Source organism: Alligator sinensis, unplaced genomic scaffold (assembly GCF_000455745.1).
Source record: "Alligator sinensis unplaced genomic scaffold, ASM45574v1 scaffold442_1, whole genome shotgun sequence".
Taxonomy (NCBI): domain Eukaryota; kingdom Metazoa; phylum Chordata; order Crocodylia; family Alligatoridae; genus Alligator; species Alligator sinensis.
Window position 1 is genome coordinate 7,432,733 of NW_005841829.1, and position 19,847 is coordinate 7,452,579.

The following is a 19,847-nucleotide window of genomic DNA, read 5'->3' on the forward strand; positions in this document are numbered from 1 at the left end:
AAAGGGATAGGAGGGGTATCTGCTCTTAGCAGCAGCAGCAGCACCCAAGCTGTCAGTGGGCCAGCTAGTACCACACAGACTACAGGAAGCAATACTGTGAGTGTTCAGCTACCTCATCCCCAACAGCAATACAGCCACCCGAACACTGCCACAGTTGCGCCGTTCATGTACAGGTAGGGTCAACTCCTCACGTATAATGTTTTGCACTTGGTGTTTTTATAGGGAAACTCATTTATCATGTGGTTACTTGGGAACGCAAGTTAAAAGTTGTACAGCAGCCACTTTAGTTCTACTGTTAGCACAAAGGCTGCTATGAAATAATTAAAAATAAATTACAATTAAATTAAATAATCATAATCTGATTACATGACCTCATGCTCATGAAAACTTCTGCTATGCAGCTCTACCTAGCCTTCTGTCTGACTTCGGACTAACATGGCCAACTGCCTCTCTCGCTCTCAAACAGTTGTCATGCTCAAAATGTATAGTATTCCTGAAAGTTAGGGGAGCAAAGAGTTGCTGTATCTCTGTCAGAACAGTTTGAAAAAAGCTGATTGTGTAATACTAATGAATGGTATGTATATAGTAGTGCTTGCATTTCAGGTGCAGTGTTTCTATTGTTTGACTGTGGCAGTAGATTTAAGCTCAGTTGGTAGAGCAGAACTAAACAGAGTAGCAGGAGGTCTTAGGCATAGTACCTCAGCAGGTATAATACCTCTAAGATACCCCCCAAAAATGTCTACTGTTTCTGACACTAGTTTTGTTTCACTGGTAGCTGCAATGTTGGGAGCCCTTCTGTAGATGGCCAAAGCTGCCTTGGCCATTTTTAATATTTTGTTGATTATGCTGGTTTTATGTGTCATGGTGCTTTCCCAATGCCAGAACATTTTCAGAAAATTCCTTTAGGCCGAGGAACGGAGGAGGAACATGACTGCTGCTCCACACTTGTATTCACTCCCCACTGAATGGGCTTTGCTTGGATAGCAGGGGTAGAGTCAGGACAGCTGAGCCATAGTCCTAGTACCTCAACTGACCTTTAGTGAAAGTTCACGGAACAGTTCATATACTCAAGGAATCAAAAGGATTGCTTAGTGCTATATGGGAGCATAACAAGGAAAGAAGGGCCAGAGTGTCTTTTAGCCCCTATCCCTATGCAGGCACATAAAAATAGGCCAATGTGAACTATGAACCTACTGAAACTACATACTGTTATTAAATTCTTCTTGGCACTAAAGAAAATTCATATTGAACTTACTAACATTTCTATATTCACCTTGGTTCCCAATGTACTCTGTTCCTATCACTATCACTACAGCATCTTACCATTGGCAGATAGTGGAATGCACCAAGACTGTTTAGAACTCATTGAAGGTTGAACTCTTTATTGAGAGTTAGTGAGGGCCAGTGCCATTCAGAGGATTATAATACTGTAACTAAAGATAGAAAGAATGGGTTGTTCCTTTTTTTATTTCTACAAACATGAGTTCGTAAGACACTGGGTTGAAGGTTGTTTATGAATATAATGTCCTATCAAAAGCCAAAATAAAACCGCTGTAATAACCAATCTGATGCTCATCTCCATTCAGTATTTTGAACAGAGATATCATCTGAAGCATGAAAACTGGGCTGATAAATTTTTTATAACCCTTGCAAGATATTGATAGTCTCAAGGTAATATTTATTTGACATTTCAAAAGGCACAAAACAAGCTGCATAGCCTTGCCAGGGGAAGGAAGCTGTTCCAAACTTCAGAAAATATGTTTTACTTGCCAAGCCAGTGAAAGGTCAAAACTAGAAGTGAAAGGCCCAAATGTATCATAATCATTTTCTGAAAGAGCAAAGTTAAAATATGCTTAATAAAATGGTCTCCAGCCATGAACAGTGAGTGACTATTTGCAAGTCCTGAAGAATATAAATTTGTAGCATCATTTTATGCTTTAGTGTCTAAACTTTCCTGTTAAACATAAGGTTCAGCTGTTAAGGACATGTCTGTCTTTTCAATCTCAGGGTCACATCCTTTATAATACTAGTAGGTGCTTAGCATCGAGGATTTTAGCTAAAGTTTCTTGATGTTATTGCATGGGCTTCTGCTGCCTAAGCCAAGAAGGGCAAAGATATAGCAGATTAATCAACCTGGATCTGCAGGACAGGCTGCCACACTAAGTTGAGTTACAATAGGAGCCTCAGGTTTGCTCTAGACAGTTCACTACCTTGGAATTCTTAGATATATATGGGTTTTTGGCTGTAGCAGTGTTGATCTAAGGACATAGGTAGGCCAGGTTCTTTGGGAAGATGTGATATCTTTTATTAGATGAACTGAGTAGTTGGGAAAAAGTTATTTGCAAGCTTTTGGGTGCAATCACCCTTCTTCAGGCATAGGAAGTCTCTGCTGTTCTGAGTCTCTGGTGTTTGTTGGAGTCTCAGAACAGCAGAGATTTTCTGTGCCTGAAGAAGGGTGACTGCACCTGAAAGCTGGCAAAAAACTTCTTTCCAGCTACTCAACTGGTCTAATAAAAGATATCACATCTACCCAAAGAACCATGCCTGGATATCTATGGCACCTTCCTCTGTCTGCAATCCCTACACAAGGAGCAATGTGTGTAGTTGGTAGCAAAGGCGATATGCTTGGTCTCTCCAAGCCAAGAGCAGATCCACCAGCTTCACTATTTTGCAAGTATGCCAAATTTTACAAGAAGGTCTGTTGTAAATATCTCATTTTCTTTTATATTTTTAAACTAGAAAAATTATTTGCTGTAAGTTTCACATGGCTTTTCCAGTGATTTCAAAAATTGTATCTGGTTAAGTATCTGCTAAACCCTCTATCTAGACACTTAGGTCGTGCATTTGGAGAGGTTGATTTCTAATCTTAATTAATGTATTCTTAAAGTACAAAACTCAGTATAATTAGTAAAATGAAGTGATCACAGTTTATGCTGATAACGTCTGAAAAATAAACTCTCATGAGAGCAGGTTTCATTCATTGATAGCTTCAGAACTTTGGAACTTTGGTTGGGGTTGTGCAAAGGCAAAATAATGCCACTGGACACTTGGGGCAGTGGTGACTTCTGACCACTGCACAGCTGCAACACCAGGATTTCCCCTCTCCTCCTAACCCATAAGTCAGTGCCTTGGGCAACTGCCCCAGTCACCCCACCCTAGTTATGCTACTGGGATTGAGGATCATTTTATGCATTTGTTTATTTTCCAATGACAGCTGGTAGCGCTTCTAGTCAGCAAAGGGAATTCTGCACAGGTATACTGTATTATCACACACAACCTACTTTTCATTTTATAGTGTAAGTTTTGCAGGTGGTTAATATCAGCATTTCAGACACAATGTGTGTTTCTGACTAGACCGTAGTTTTAGCTAAAATCCAAGTGTTTTAGAACCTTGTCTGAGGAACTGGAAACCTACAGTTGATTATGAATATTTCATTTTTTCTTTACAGTTCAGTGCTTGTTTCCGTTTCTAGGACATAGCTCAACGTGGGACTAATGAATTATGTAGAGTCAGTCTGCTAGTATATTCTAGAGAGAAGGGCACAGTGGATGATGGCAGCTGCAGTTTTGTAGACGTTATATTTGTTTTATTTTTGGTGGTGAATGATTGCACATCTCTATTTTGTTTTGCCTTTAAGATCACAGACAGACACTGAAGGGAATGTAACGGCTGAGTCCAGCACCGGAGGGGTGAGCATGGATTCTGCCCTTTACACTAAAACTGGACAGCCTGGTCTTGAAGACCTTTCAGGTAGGTCTTGGAATACCACTAGTTAACTTTGTCCCTCAATTATATAAATGAATATGAGCTAAATAGAGTTTAACTAGAACCACTGGTTCCTTCTTTCAAGAGAAGTGAAGTCAGTGCTTTATTTTCCTAGTGCCTAGTGCATATTCCTAGTGCCTTATTTTTGACAAGTTCTGATATTTCAGTTGGTTCTTCAGAAATAGTAACTGAGAAAATATCGGAGATTTGGACAACAATATGCCGAGCACTACAACCTGCACTGAAATCATTATGAGTTGAGGGTAATTGGCATCTTCCTAGAGATCTCAAGGAGCCAACTCTGAAATTTGTTGCCTTTCACCCATCATTCATTCATATTCAGTCTAAGTAATTTGAGAAATTGTGTCCTTTGGTTCTATTTACTGAATTTCCCAGATTTATAATTAGAGCATAAAGAAACTGGGGTTGTTTAAGTCTGAAATTCTAACAGTTTCAGATTTATCATAAATCAATAACTAGGCTACATCTGTAAAAAAAATAATTATAAAAAATGAAGTAGAGATCCTTCCCACGTTCATCAGTTTGATGACTAAATTACTGGAACAATGTCTTTATTGAATTCAGAAAAGTAAAATGAACTCCTGGCTTATTGCTGTTCATTTTATACAAACCAGTGCACACGTGCTGTAATCAATTGTGATTAGGATGCTGTGGGTTGTAAAGTAATGTGTTTCTGTGTGTTCTGAAATTCATGCCACTGAAGAAATAGCTGCTTATTAGCAACATACTCACAGCTACTTTTAAGTCTAGCAATAATAACCAAGGCATTTTTTTTTTTGCAACCAAGAGCCCCTCTACCCCTGCATGGAAAGGCGTGATGAGATCTAATGTGTGATCCCACAATTGTACTTCCTGGCATGCATGACAAGAGGCACAATTGTGGGACCATGCATTAGATCCCACCATGCCTTACCACCAGTGCAGGGGGAACCTGGGGTCATGATCCCAGGCTCCCCCTGCACTGGCTCTCACAGCTGTGAACAGTGGAGACAGCGTTCCCCACACTATCCCGACAATGAGCCCCACAGCCAATATTGCTGTAGGGCCTGCAGCAGGGGAAGCACCAGGAACACTGTCCCCACTGTGAGCATCATCGGCTGTGGGACTAACAGTGGGGGCAGCATGGGGCATGCGGCATGCTTGTACTGCTGTGAGCCCCATACCTCATGAGCATCACAGTGGGCATCACACATTCTCCCCCGCTGTGAAACCTGCAGGAATATTGGCCATGGGGCTTGCAGTAGTGGCAACGTTCTCCCACTGCCCCCACTGTGAGCCCAACACCTCCTGAAGCTCTCAGCAGAAGCATCTTTCTTCCCACTGTCCCTCCTGTGAGCCCCACAGCTGAAGATGCTGCCCCTGCTGCAAGCCCCGCAGCCAAGGAGGCTCGCCAGGGGCAGCGTTCTTCCTGCTGCAAGTCCCAAACACCGCCACAAGTGGGTGGTGCACCCTTGTAGCTGGAAGCCTGTCAGTTGATGGGGTTCCCAGCCACAGGGGAGCACTTGGCCACATGTCCAATTGATGGAGTGATTAGAACAAGCTATAAAATTATTACACATTTTTTGTGCAATAACTTTGTAGCTTATTGCTTGTTTTATCATGCCATTCATTGGTTGAATATGTAGCTTGGTCATAAATTAAAGTGTGATTATTACCTGGTTAATTAATTCACTATAATGTGTAGAGGGACCCCAAGTTTTATTAGAAATTACAGTCGTGCTGGTGAATCTTTGGAGTGCTCTCATCTTCTTACCCGTATATTTTTAGGGATGTACGTGTGTGTTTAATAATCTAATCATTTCTTTGAAAGATCTTGTGCTTGGGATTACACTGTGCTGTTCTTATCTAGTTAGTCTATGCAACTTCCAGTGTAATGGCTTGGGACTGGTCATCCTGCTTGGGAAGTCGTGAAGCTAAAACTTTTACAACTTGGATGAATTTCATTTTCCATTATATATTCTGCCTCTGCCACATTTATACCTGTGTTTAGGTGTACTGGTGGCAGAGCTAAGACACAGAGTCAGTGGTGAGGAAGAGAGTGGAGGGAATGCATGCATGTTTGCATCTGCATATATAATTTATGTATACATTAATTAAATATTAAACAGACAAGTAGCACTAGCATTATGGTCTTGGAGAGCATTCTGGAGGTCATATATATAAATATGGAAGATAGTGCATTGCTGTATAGGTTGTGGGACTGAGTATTGGCCTGCTTGTATGATTTTTGTTTTTTTCCTCAGTGCTGTCATTGCATTGCTTTGAGCATAGCAGCCTGGATATCCATCAGTTCTCCCAGTTGTGAAATGGGAATGATACCTAGCTTACATAGGAGTTTTAGTCTTTAATGGAAGACATAAGTGCATATTGTTATTATTTTACTAATATATGTTGTTTTGAGATCAAAAATATACCTGACAGTGGGACAACCTATAGATCATCAAATACAGGAGACTGAAAGAGGCAAATTTTCAAAGCTAAATTCAACAGACATTGGTAAATCCATTAAGTAGAAGTAAGGAAAATTGAACAAACAAAACTGTTCTTCACCCCAAAAGAAAGAGAAAATATAATAAGCACGTGGCAGACTATGGAGTCTATTATTATTTCCATAGAGGCATGTAACAATCATTGATGCTATTGGGTCACATGTGCATATGAAGAGGAAAGAAAATACATGTGGAAAAATTTAAACAATTTGCAGGCAATATTTACTAAATATTCACAATGAGAATAATCTCTATATCAAAAAAGCAATTAATTTTTTATCTAACTTAAGTGAATATTCTTGTGGAACATCAATTTACTTCTACTAAGGACCTTTATAATTTCTGTCTGAGTATGACTTTGTGTTGAGAAAAACATTGCCTCCAATTTAGTTTTGTAAGTGAGTCTCTCAAAGCACATAACTTCAACTATTTTCATTTCAGCTAAGCCTCTTATCTGTGTTCTTAATAGCTTATCTTCCACTTACCTTCCTATCTATGGAAGAAATGATCTGTGAAAGAGCACCACAACCCTTTATCAGGCCTTAGTCCTATAAATATTTTAATGTTCTTTGGCACTTTAGTAATTTTTAGACCAGTGAATATATGCAAATGTTTTCCTTCCCAGAGTCTCGGTGGATTGGAGAGCTGAGTTTGTTAGGTTGCCATTTCCAATCTAGCTAAGGTTGGAAGTCCTATTTATCTAATGGTTGGGTGGTCTATGTGTAGGGACCTACCAAATTCATGGGCTCTGGCAGCTGATTTTAAGGCTGTAACATGGCTGGGGCCCCTGATTTCATGACCGTATCACAGTCAGGGCTGCCATTTTGAAGGTGGAGCAAAGCGGGCCCCCCCCATGCCCCTAGCTGAGGGGTGCCAAAAGTCCTACCCTCCCAGGCATTGATTGAAAGCCGTACCTCAGGTGGGCAAAATATGGCCTGTGGGCTGGTCCCAGGCCACCAGGTGACTGGATGCAGCCCACAGCTGCCCCTGTGACACTCCACATGGGGCCATAACTGCCCGCTTGCACCATGACAGCCTGTACCAGGCTCCCACCAGTGCCTGCTGGCCCAGGCCCCAGCCAGTGTGTAGCTTCTGCTGGGGCTGTTCCTGGTGCAGCTGCAGCCAGGTGCTGCTCTGTGCCCTCCATCTCTAGTAGTGGTTCCTGCTTTTGATCGTGCTTCTGCTGTGCCATGCTGCACTATGCCAGGTGAGTAGTTTCAGCTGGATAGCTCCCACCAAAGGACATGAGGCTCCGGCTTCAGCTCCTGGGTGCCAACTCCTGGATGCCAGCTCCTGGGTGCCAGATCTGGCCAAGCCCCACTCACTCGCACCGAGCCCACGCTGAGCTCCCACTGGTGCCTGCAGCCTGGCCAGGAGCTTGTGTGTGCCACCTGCCTCCAGTTCCAGGATTTGGAACCAAGCCCCTCTGTGTCTACTGAGAGTGGCACAGGGCAGTGCAGCAGAAGCAAGAGGAGGAGCTGCTGGTGGAGGTGGGGGGTACAGAGAAGCACCTGGCAGGCTGCAGCCACACAGGGAACAGCCTGCTGGAAGCTGCTTATGCCACTGCTGCACCATGCCGTACTGCACCATGCCATTCTAGGTGGGCAGGCGGGCAAAAAGCTTCAGCCAGGGGGCTCCTGGCACACTGCCAGGGCTCTGACTTCAGCTTCTGGCTGCCTCCCAGGAGCTGGAGCCAGAGCCGGAGCCCCATGTGCTGGGGCAGGAGCAGGAGCAGAAGCAGCTTCCAGCCAGCTGTTCCCAGAAGCAGCCTCTCCTCTTGCTCCTGCTGCACTGCGCTGTGCCACTCCCGGCAGGCGCATGGGGGTCTGGCTCCTGAAACTGGAGGCAGGGGGCACAGAGCAGCATCTGGCTGGGCTGTGGGCACTGGCAGGAGTGTGACATGGGCTGCTGCGACACAAGCAAGTGGGGCTCGGCCCCATGCAGAGTCCCACAGGGGCAGCATGGACCACACTGCCTGGGGAGCTCTGCTGCATGCACTTCCCACCCTCCCCCTCACTCCTCACCCCTCACACAGCACGCCAACACCCCAGGGGGCAGGGCATGCTGTCTCCCTCCCCGCTCCCTCCCCTTCAGGAGAAGGGGACTTTTGGTGGGGTAGTCTGCCTTTTTTTTTCTCACTTTGCCCCCTTCCCCCTCCCCCTGCCATTCTAGAAGACAGCTTTTTGCCAGCTCTTTGCTGGCTTTTTGAACATAGCCAGTTCCCCATGGAAAAGCACAGGGAACTGGCTATTTCACAGGAGACAGCCAATTAAACAATTTCCATGAAATCACGTATTTGTTAGGTCCCACTCCCTATCTATGTGAAATGCATTGTTAGTGTCAATCTGAATTCCGCATATTGAAAAATGTCATGAACGTGCTCCTCCAGCCTTGTCCTTTCTGAGACAGACAACAAGGGATCAATTAAGGCCTGTCTATATTGTGGTGGAAGGGAGTAGCTGTTCCAGAGCTGGAAGTTCATTAGTGGGGCTACTGTGGGCTTGTCCCCAGTGCCTACTTTCAAGCCTTCCATCAGGCCTGAGCGTGCAGATGCTGGAGATGAGTTTGAAGCAGTCCCATTATTGATCCTTTGGTGCTGGAATGTGTCAGCAGACTCGGTTGGATAGAGTTTGGCATGCTCGTTTCCAACCTGCCTGAAACCTACTGTCACCCTGGTACAGACAAACCTAATTGCATGTCTTGCCTTTTTCAGAAAGATTCATATTCACCCATAGGCGACATGTGGGGAGGGAACATGGGGGGACACATGCCCCACCCTGAGATTGACCACCTTTGAAGCTGCCACCGGCTTTTGTGGGCAATCACCACTTGCCACCCGCCCCCACCTCGCTGCCAACACAGCCGGCAGCATCTGCAGGCAGTCCTCTCATACCATTTGTCTCCCTCCCCCTGCCCTCCACCACCAACACCGACACTGGTGTCTGTGGGCGGTCCCCACTCGCTGCCATGGTGCCCCCAGTCTTGGGAGGCACCAGTCATTCATGTATTCACCCAATCCATGGTCTGTCTTCTCTTCCCTAGAATGGTACATCCTAGGCAAGTCTGCAGCATGTTGGTGGGCTAACATGGAGAAGTTTGAATTATGCTGCCATGAGAGGTCTTTGTTTTCAGGGAAGAATTTTTTTTTTTTTTTAACAAAATAGCAAAAGTTTAGAGGCTGATTAATCCATCATTACCATTTAAAATTTCTGATTTATGCAATGTGTGGACAGCCATCTAAACTAACAGTTTTGTAGATTAGTTCATTTCACAGTGTCATGGTAGGTTTTAGGGGAAAGGGGCCGCTTATTTAAAGAATGTGCAAGACTGAAGTATAATAAAAAAATGACTAAATTTGATGTATTAAGTATTTTGCCATTTAGATGTTGGTTGTATACTAGAATAAGATCATTTCCTTCTGTGAAAAGATCCTAGTTTAATGAGCAGAGCTTTTTCTGATACATTCTCTGGAGGCTTTCTATTTCAGTTTACATGCTTACAATATGCACAATGGAACCACTAAGAATCATAAGTCACTTCTTTTCAACACTGAAGGAGCTAAATAGATAACATACAGCTGAGTTAGCAACCTGAAGTGGTTTTTAATTGATTGCAGAGAACAAGCAAGCAGAAATAAATTCCATTGAGGCCACTAGAAGTGTGTTTTTGTTTTCTTTTGTGTTGTTGTAGTTCTTTTGTAGTTAAAAACAGGAAATACATTGTTTTCAAATGGACCTTTTTAAAATGATACCAAGGAATTAAAAGCACAAGTAATTCTTAAGTAAAAGCAAGGAAAGTAAGTGTGGCTCTAGGAACAGATATAACACATAGTTTGCCTTTGAATATTGCTTTTCTAATTTTGGAAAGTTTTCTATAATGTTGGCTCCTACGCTGTTGAAAGATAGCTGCAACCGTGGCCACCTGAATGTGTTGCAGGCCTAAAAATTATTTTGAGTTCCCACCAAAAAGCAAGCAAGCAAACAGAAGGACCTTCTACATGAATGGAATTTGCCCAATGGGAGTTGCTCTCCAATGGATATCTAACATCATATTCTCCTTATAAATAATATATAAGTTACATAAAGGCAGGAATTTGTACTTGACTTAGACCCATGAAGAGATGGTGGTTCATCCCCTGTGCTATTGCCAGTTAATATAGGTTATTTCTTTATTTTTTAATTTTCTTTTCCATTTTTAGGGGAGGATCCAGAAACACGTCGCTTGCGAACCGTGAAGAACATTGCTGATCTTCGACAGAACTTAGAGGAGACGATGTCCAGCTTACGGGGAACCCAGGTTACTCATAGGTAATGGCATGAATTGCTCCTGTATTAGAACAGTGAAAAATCTGTGTCCTAGTATTACTGATCCAAAATTTGGCTGGGTTATGCTTCTGGAAGAATGATTAATGCTGACAATGGCGGAAATAAGTTGACTAAGTATTTATTGTGCTTTTCTTCTTTTTATGGAAAGCAGAGATTCTAAACCTTGTTCAGTATCTATCAGGATTTATGAGGAGTAGCTGATGGTGGTGGAGAAGGCATGGTGCTTGTATATAGAAGCACAGTCATAGAAAGAGCTGTGTTCCTTAAATGCATTAGGTGATGTTTGAATTGATGTGTACAAAAGTTACTATTTAAAATGTTACTTCGGTTTATTCATGAGCAACTTTAATGCATTTCCCCCGGATCTATAATATTCTGTTTAAACAAGCAGGTGAACTGTGTTTGACCTGCTTGATAAAGTGCATAACTTGAATTCCTGACTGGCCTTTGGACAAACAAACCTTTATAATATTATTAGTTATGTACATGTATAACTTTTTTTTTAGTCAAGCAATATTTAGAAATCTCCAGTAATATTTAAAATATGCTTCAAATAAACAAAAGTGGTTATTGCATTTGAACACACTCTGAGACTGATCTTGTTTAAGTGTCCAAAGGGAGGTTTAGGAGAATATGATGTTTGGCAATGTGAAGGGCCTGATCCTGCATAGTGCTCATAGAATTAGCAGCTGAAGGTTTGTAGCTTGGCTTTGTATCTGAAGTGAAGGCAGGACCTGCACAGATGAACGCCCAGTGCATCTGTTTTCCTTGTCAAATTTTAATTAATGTGACAGCTCATTATGAATTAATTACTATAACCACAGGATCATGAGGCCAGCTTTTGTTTTCACAAGGCTTACTGTACTGTGAGCAGTCTAAGCCCATTTTATCTATATTAACCGATGAAGGTAACGGTGTGTCAATTCAGTGGAAAAGATAATCAATGGTTGATGTGGGGAAGAGCAACTGAAACTGTGAATTTGAAACACCCCCCCGCCTCCCCCATGTAGGCTGTGCTAGGATTTATAATGAAAGGGAAGGAGCTTACTTACCCATGTAGGCATGCAGAATATAGGGTGTGGGTTAATATGAGTCTTGCCAGACATTTTATTTAGTAGTCAAGAGATAAAATGCATTTGTAAACCAAAGTATTGTGTAAACATATATAAAATCTTAGAGTTTTATTTTCATATTTCTGCGTTTTACTTATTAGTTAAGAGGTAGCCGATGGCTTGCTGGCTGAAGCTTTGCCAACCTAATTGGGATATTTGTTGAGTGCAGCTAGAAAGGAGAATACGGTTCATAAAAATAGCAGCTCAGAATCAAAAGGTATTCTTTTAATCAGCTTAATAGCCTAATCCCCTTGCCTGGAATGGTGAAAACATCTACTGTGTTTAGCTTTGACTGAAAGGGAGAAATATGCTTGGATACTAGGAATAATCCCTGGCAAAAAACCCTAACATTTCTCCACCTGCCCCTTCTCCAACATTACAAGATAATCATTTGGTGACTTGGCAGGGGGGGCTCTTTATTTTAGAGTAGATCATGAACTGCATAATATATGAGCATGTTTCAGAAACTAGCAGCAAAATAGCTGCCCATGCTGTATGTGTACAACAAAGTGATAAACTAGACAGCAGTGGGGAGCACTGAGGCGGCATTGTGAAACACACCCATCATTTATAACTATATAAAGAAGTGATGTGGTCCAGGAAATGATTGTTGCACACGCCATTTTTTTTATTTTGAAATCGCTGTTACTTTCTGAAACACACTAGGACTTCTGTTGTGTCACTTGCATTTGAAAACTCGGTCAGTATTTGGAAACCAAATTTTTTACGATACATGAAAAACCTTCACTGGAACTCTTATGCTTCTGTATGACATAAGTGCAGATTGAATTCAATGTTTTATTTTTCAAGCACATTGGAGACTACATTTGACACCAATGTCACAACTGAAATAAGTGGTCGCAGTATTCTCAGCTTGACGGGAAGACCAACGCCTTTATCATGGAGACTTGGACAATCAAGTCCCCGCCTTCAGGCAGGTGATGCTCCATCGATGGGAAATGGATATCCGCCAAGAGCTAATGCAAGCCGTTTCATCAATGCTGAGTCTGGGCGTTATATGTATTCAGCACCTTTGAGGAGACAGCTAGCAACCCGTGGTAGTAACGTTTGCCATGTGGACATCTCAGACAAGGCTGGTGATGAAATAGATCTTGAAGGCATCAGCATGGATGCCACTGGCTATATGAGTGATGGTGATGTTCTGAGCAAGAATATAAGAACTGATGACATTACAAGTGGGTAAGTATATGTAATTGGCTTTTAAATACTATGCATAATGGTACAGTAGAACCAAGGTCATATCCAAGTGGTCATAACCCACTTGGTTCATAGCAAGTTGTCAAATTAGGAAGAAGCCACTTAGCTGTCTGCTGTGGCTTTTACTTCAAAGAGTACTGCTTTTCCGCTCAATTAGAGCTCATCAGCCATTGTGTGCAGCTGATTGGAGAAATGGCTATGAAATAAAAGCCACAGGAAACAGCTGGAGCACCTCAGTGTTCCCTCACATCTGTTCACTGTGGCTCTGTATATGCCCAGTTAATTTGGGAGCCTTTAAGTTTTCTGGCAGGGTTAGGAACCTAATCTTGCAAAGTATCCCGGTTCTACTGTATTCAAATCCCAGCACTGTTTGAAGTGGAACAATATTGGTAATTTTTGGTCACTGTTTAAAGGTAGCAAATATATTGCGCATGTTTTAATATGATTTGGAGAGCAGGTTCCCAGCCATATTTCAACAAGGTCATGGTTAGGGTCTTATCCAGTACTTCACAAACTTTTCCTCAGCATGGTCCCATTTATGGGCCCATTTGCTCAGCACGACCCCATTTCCTCAGCATGGCCCCTCTCTCCCAACCCCGTGACCCCATCTGCTGATATTGCGACCCCATTTGGGGTTGCGACCCACGGTTTGGGAACTGTTGGTCTTACCTATGCTGTTACTTTCTTATGTTTAAGTGTCCTGCTGCTTAGCTGAGCTACAAACCTAAGCTTAGACCAGTTGTTAGGAGAATCATTTCCATGGAATGCTTGAAAGGTCCAGATGAAACCTCACATTTAGAAATATAAAAAGCTGTTCAGGAAAAAAAAATACCCAGCCTATTTTGGAGCTCCTCAAAAGTTCTGTTCTGATTTTAAATTGAAGTTTATATGAGGGAGAAGAGGGCTATATTTTAAATGAACTGTTCACATATTTCTAATGTTTGCAATCTGTATCTATATGTTGATCTCTGTGGCTCCAAATCAACAATGCATCGCTAAAAATTGCATAAATAATCCTTAATTCCCCTGAAGTAATTGAAACTTAAGGATATGTTTTAGTATGTTCCTGAATAGTAACAGACTTGTTCAGATCTTTCAGGGCCAATAGTATCCAAAACCAAATGCCAACTGCAGTATTCATTGTCTCCACAAGATGGTGAACTTGAGGCACTTTTACATTGCAACATCTCCTGCTGTCTGAACTTTGAACAGAAAGTCTGTCTGTTTTAAGTTCACAAGGAAGATGTCTGTTTACATTCAGTGCAAGTGAAAAATATTTTAGTATGCAAAATAAAAATGTACACGCAGATGAAAGTGCAGACATACAAATTGATGGACAGTTATTTAAACTTAGCAAGATTTTAAGTCAACATTTCACCATTCCTTTGGCTAGCAAAATCATTTTTTTCGTTGTTCATATGCATCAGCATTTGATTGATGATAAGATAAAAAGTCATTGATCTGAAAATGGCAATTTTCCTATAACTGGTCTTTTCCTTTTTTGGCAATATTACATCCTTGCTTTTCTTTAACATTTTTAGTAGTGTTTATTCTAACAATGGATTAGGCCAAAGATTTAGAGTTTATATGCTAACGGGTCTGTTATTACATTGGAAGCATTGGTTCACTCTGTTCTTTCTAAGAGTTTGGGAGTTTTACTCTCTTTTATTTTTTAAGAGAGCTTTGTAATAAAACAACCCATTGGGAAAATATATGGAGATAATGGCATTAAATTTCCCATGTTATATGAAGAACCTGCTGCTTTTATAGTGAAAACACATACTTTACTAAAATGGCCTACATATTCACAAAATAAAGCAGCTTGTACCTGTGTTTTTCATTTGTTGTGCTAACAATGACTGATTTTCCTAAGGTCACATGATTGTCACTCAAAATTTCTCTTGTAAAATTGACTAAGAGAGGGAAAACGAGTTTGAATCATTATGAAAGACTTAAAGCAGGATCTATTAAGGCTCTAGCTTATGAATATAATATGTACATAATATGAAAGGACAGACATGTTTCTTTTCATATGAAAAAATTCATCTTTGCCTATAAGACAAATGGGTGGCCCAGGCACTGTTTAAGAGCTCTTACGCCCTATTATAAAGACCTAAGTGAAATGTAGCTCTTATGCTGATCCTCTGAATATATCATCTGTGGCATAATTATGGAACTGTTTGTGCACATACCAGAAGTAGACAATTTAAAAGGAAAAAAGCCACCTGAACACTCTGGTTATACCTTCTGAGGATTATGGCAGGCCTCTCTGGTGCCAGAAGTGGCCCGTGTTGAACTTTAATATTCTCAGTCTCCAAGCCTTTTTTTTTTTTCACTGCAGTTTTCAGAGAGCTCTCCTGTGTTCTCTGCCATTCCTATAAAGGTATTGTATATGGCTCCATCTAATCATTTGCTCGGAACTGAAAACTTCCCTTGACAGAATCATAAACTTATAGTTGAAGTTCAACTTATCATGAAAGGGTATAAGGATGAGAGGAAACAGGAACGTTTTAAGTTCCTGAATGACCTTTTCAAAGACAGCAGTGTCTTTACTGATGTTCACAAATCATTTGCTGCTTTGTAACTAACTGGCTACCCTGCATAATATGGCATTAAACTTAGCAGCATCTGAAACATTACACATTTTTAACTCTTTAAAATATAGAGCACTGACCTCTAATAGGGCTCAAAAAAACCCAATGCATGTCAAATAACAATGTAGATTGGAATGCGACTTTTCCAAGCATTTCTCTCAATTGTGGTGTCTCAAACAATGAGTTAACTACCAGCAGTATCAGGAGTACATAGGTTAATAGAGCAGACACAGTAAGGTCCCTCTACAGGTTACAGGTATTGTGCAATTATCTTAAGACCAACTACATGTGCAAAGTTCTTATCATGTGGTAAAAAGTTCTAGCCAGCTATAAAGTTAGGCCTCGAAAATGTATACTAACATTATAGCTGGTTGTTATTGAGCTTTAATTTGTACATGTAGCAGGGTCTCCCCTGCTGCTCGGAGCCCTGTCAGCTGACAGGGTTCCCAGATGCAGGGATGCACCTTGCCCAGCGTGAAACCTTGGGCCCTGGAGATTGTAGCTGTCTTGTTCTGCAAGCCCAGGGGTTTCATGCAGCCCCAAGCCTGGGAGACTGTGGCTGTCCCCAGCCCCAGGGGTGTGTGGGACATCCTCACAGCTGGGAGCCTCCTCAATTGAGGGGACTCCCAGCTGCAGGAGCTTGCTTCCTGCAGGTGCAAGGGGAGCCCAGGATCAGGCTCCCCCTGCACTGGCAGAAAGGTGCAATGGTATCTAGTACGTGATTGTGTGGATCGTGCATTACATCTCATCACACCTTTTACCTGCATGTGTAGAGGGGGCCTAAGGCTTCACTGGTAGGCTTGGACACTGGGGCTTATTTAATTGACGGAGACAAATGGTGTGACAAGATGTCTGGTTGAAGGGACCTTGGTTTAAAAGCATTGGCTCATAAGATTAGCCATATATAAATGGCATTTTCTTTTCCAGTGCATATGGATGTTTTATGCAGTGAATCATGTCGACTGCCATTACTAACTGAAACAGGCTACAGGAGAGTGATCTAGATTTCTTTCTGGCTCATGTATCATATTTTAATTGTTAACTAAGTTCCAATGATAGAATCTTTATTATTTTTATAATTATTTTAATCTTTATTATTTGTGGTTTCAAAGCTAGAGCGATTAGTACTTGATTTATATTTAATCTCTACTTGTAATAGAGATTACTATTTCTTGATAGGAGTAGATATAGAAATAACCACACAAAGCTGGCTTTAGAGACACTCTTCAGAGTATAATCACATGTGATGGCAATCCTCCAAAATTTAATTTAAATGACAGAATTGGAGTTGATCCTAATACTGACTGTGGGATTTGAACCTTCTGTCTCAGAGGTGAGGGTGTTACCCTTTCTAAACCATACCAACACCTACCAATGCTGGATTACTGTCCTCAGTATAAACAGATGTTTTTGCAACCTCTATTTCTGAGTCATCTTCCCTAGTGTCAGTTATTCACAATAACAAAAAATGGGGTAGCAGAAAGTCTCAGTGGGGCAAGTCTCGGTGAGACACGAAAAATATAGAGTTTAGATAGGAGAGAGTTAGCTTGTACAACAGCAATGTAATTTTCTGTAAAAAAAAAGACTTTTTAAGATAAACTATTGGGCAAGTACGTACAATATTTTTGTAAGTTATAGTCCAGAATGCAAAAGGCAGCACAAAAAGGCATTTATAGCATGAATAGCCCTTTATTCATGGTATATGTTTTACTTCGTCATTTTCAAAATTGTTATAATGCTGCAGCTTGAAAAACCTTGGATCTATGTTTTTATTGGCAAACTGATAGGAAAGGAAGCCAAAATATTTATTATAGCCAAAATAAATCCAATAGCCAAGATAAATTATTTTAGCCCTATGCTCCTGATGCTTTCTCTCAAATGTACTGGGTCATGGGAAGTTCCATTTGGCCGATTTTTAAGTCAGTTGAAGCAGGGCGCTGGCAGACTTTACTACTGATTTCATAAGGATAGAAAAATGTCATTTCTTAGGACCTCACCCAGCAGAAAATATCAGTGGCCTTTCAAACCCATACTGATGGAGGAAGGCCACAGGGTTGGAACTGCCGAAGACTAACCCATCCAGGAAAGATGTTTTGTCAGGAAGCCAAAAAATCAGCAAAACAATGAATCCACAGAGAGTTCAGATTCATGCAGAGGAGTAAGTAAGCAAACAAGATCCTTGAATACCACACTCCTCAAGTTATTATATCCTGTGAGTGCATGGCCACAGGATTTTACTGGTCTAGATCTAAAGTAACTCCTGCACTGTTTTGATGGGAAGACTGATCCCTTGGGACTGGAATCATTTAACCTACCCATTTTTTTTTATTTTCCCACAACTGAAAGGGGCAAGCCTTCCCTCAACTTGGTCAACTTTAACTGTCTGGAAAGGGTAGTTTATTCCAATTTCTCTTTTGCTAGGGATGTTCATCTTTCTTTGGGGATGGGGAGGGGAAGTGGGGGGTGCAAGTGGAGGATGTGGAGTTAATTTCCCTTCTATCATTTCATAGTGTGAAACAACCAAGCAATTGTACAAAGAGGCCCTGCTTGGTTATGGGCCATTTAACATTTGAATTAATGTGCTGACCTTGTTGCCATGACCTTCTGTGGAAGCAATGTGTGACTCCACCCAAAGCAAGAGGCTGGAGGCTGGCCAAAAGCATCCCAATACACTTACTTCAGCATCTGTTAACGGGGCATGTGTCGTGTGATCTAGACAGTGATGTTTTGTGAGATACGGCAAAGTGAGTTAAATTGAAGAAAAAAGATGGAGAGAAAATTAGCAAAGTGAGCATTAATGCGGGCTGATAACACCTTTTTGGATGTAACTGTTTCCTGTTTCAAGCCCCAAAATTTCATGTATTGTTTCAGTTAAAGTTCTAACCAAACAAAGGGTGGTTGCTATCAGAAATCTGCCTGGTTTTTTGACAGATCACCTAGAGGGCAGTGTGGAGACAGCCTCACCGCGTAGACTGATTTGGAACAGGGATTCCCAAATCTCCTTGTTTTGGAGCTTTCATGCAGTTGAGGAGTCGTTGACCCTTGTATCTACTTGCGGTCCAAAACAAAATATTTCAATTATCGTCTCCTGCAAGAAGTTCAAACATTTCTACTTTTTGTCCCAAAACGGGAGGCAACTTTTTTTAGAATTTTGGAATTTCCTGAGGAATAGAAATTCCAGCTTTTGGCCAGCTTTAACACTGATATATAATTTGTTTTCTTCTTCTTTTAAAGCACTGCATTAGAAACCATTTGACTGTGTTGCTCTTGCTCTTACCACACAAAATAACACATACAGTCTCTTTTTCAGAACACTCTCTGTACTCATCTGCCTAGGGGAAAGCACTATTGCTGCAAGCAATGGCAGATTCTCATTCCTGAAATGGGAACCCCCCAACTATTTTCGTGTGTGTTAGTGTGCATATGCGCACAAATGGCCAGCAGAATGATTCCTTCTCGCTTGTTTAGGGTTTCTAGTAATCTTTCTGAAAGGATTGTGAAGCCAGGGTGCAGAACTGAGGTGGAAATAGATTGAAGAGGTCACAGGGTGGGGCACTCTTTGGGAAGTCAGTCTTTGCCATGACTTCTAACCATAGACAGGGGGGCACAAAAGGGAAATTGGGGATAGATTCTAGCTAAAGATTGTCCATGTGGTTTAGGATCCTATAAAATACTGTAAACTACATACATTTAGAAAAATACTGATAAAGAGTTTTGTCATTAGTTGAATGTCAATGATCAGTGTCAGATCTACAACAAATTAGTAGGCAGTGCTGGAGAAATGAGAAAAAGAATTGATTTCCCTGGGTGTTGAGTAACATGTGCCTTTGTTGATTCCTATTAAGTTCTCTCATTAGATATTGCCTGGAAGCCACCAGTTCTAGGATTTTTCATATACATTCTTTTACTCTGAAGTTATTAATACTTTGCACATGGACTTTTTTCTTCACTAGGGTCAAAGCGAAGAGCTTTCTTGGAGAAAGAAAAGAAGGTTTTATATTTTTTGCACATCAAGAAAACAGTAATGGTGAAAAATCTTGCTGCCTTAGTTAGTAGTAGTAATGGTAGTTATTAAAAGAATGAATGATTAACAAGGAGTAGGATAGGTGACCTGGTAAAAATGAAAATGAGAGCCTCTACATTTTTCAAGTTCAACTGTCTCAGTATTTTTTGGGAGTTTTTTGTGTAGGGATCGCTGTAATTTTCAGTTCCTAATGGCAAATGAAGCAAAAGTGTTGACATTCTCCATGAAAACCTGTTCCAGCTTTATTGATTCCACATACCAAATGTTGGTGCTTATACTTAAGTTTTCCTTTTTCACT

General features: G+C 41.3%; 1 protein-coding gene across 1 annotated transcript in view; it reads left to right on the forward strand.

Moving 5' to 3' along the window:
- The window catches only part of NAV2 (neuron navigator 2), a 420,322-nt gene that overhangs the window by 231,131 nt on the left and 169,344 nt on the right, over positions 1 to 19,847 (forward strand). The window contains 4 exon segments of the mRNA XM_025200388.1: positions 1 to 173; positions 3,639 to 3,751; positions 10,475 to 10,583; positions 12,524 to 12,913. The exon segment at positions 1 to 173 is cut by the window's left edge and continues 13 nt beyond it. Of these exon segments, the coding sequence (XP_025056173.1) occupies positions 1 to 173; positions 3,639 to 3,751; positions 10,475 to 10,583; positions 12,524 to 12,913 (785 nt within the window).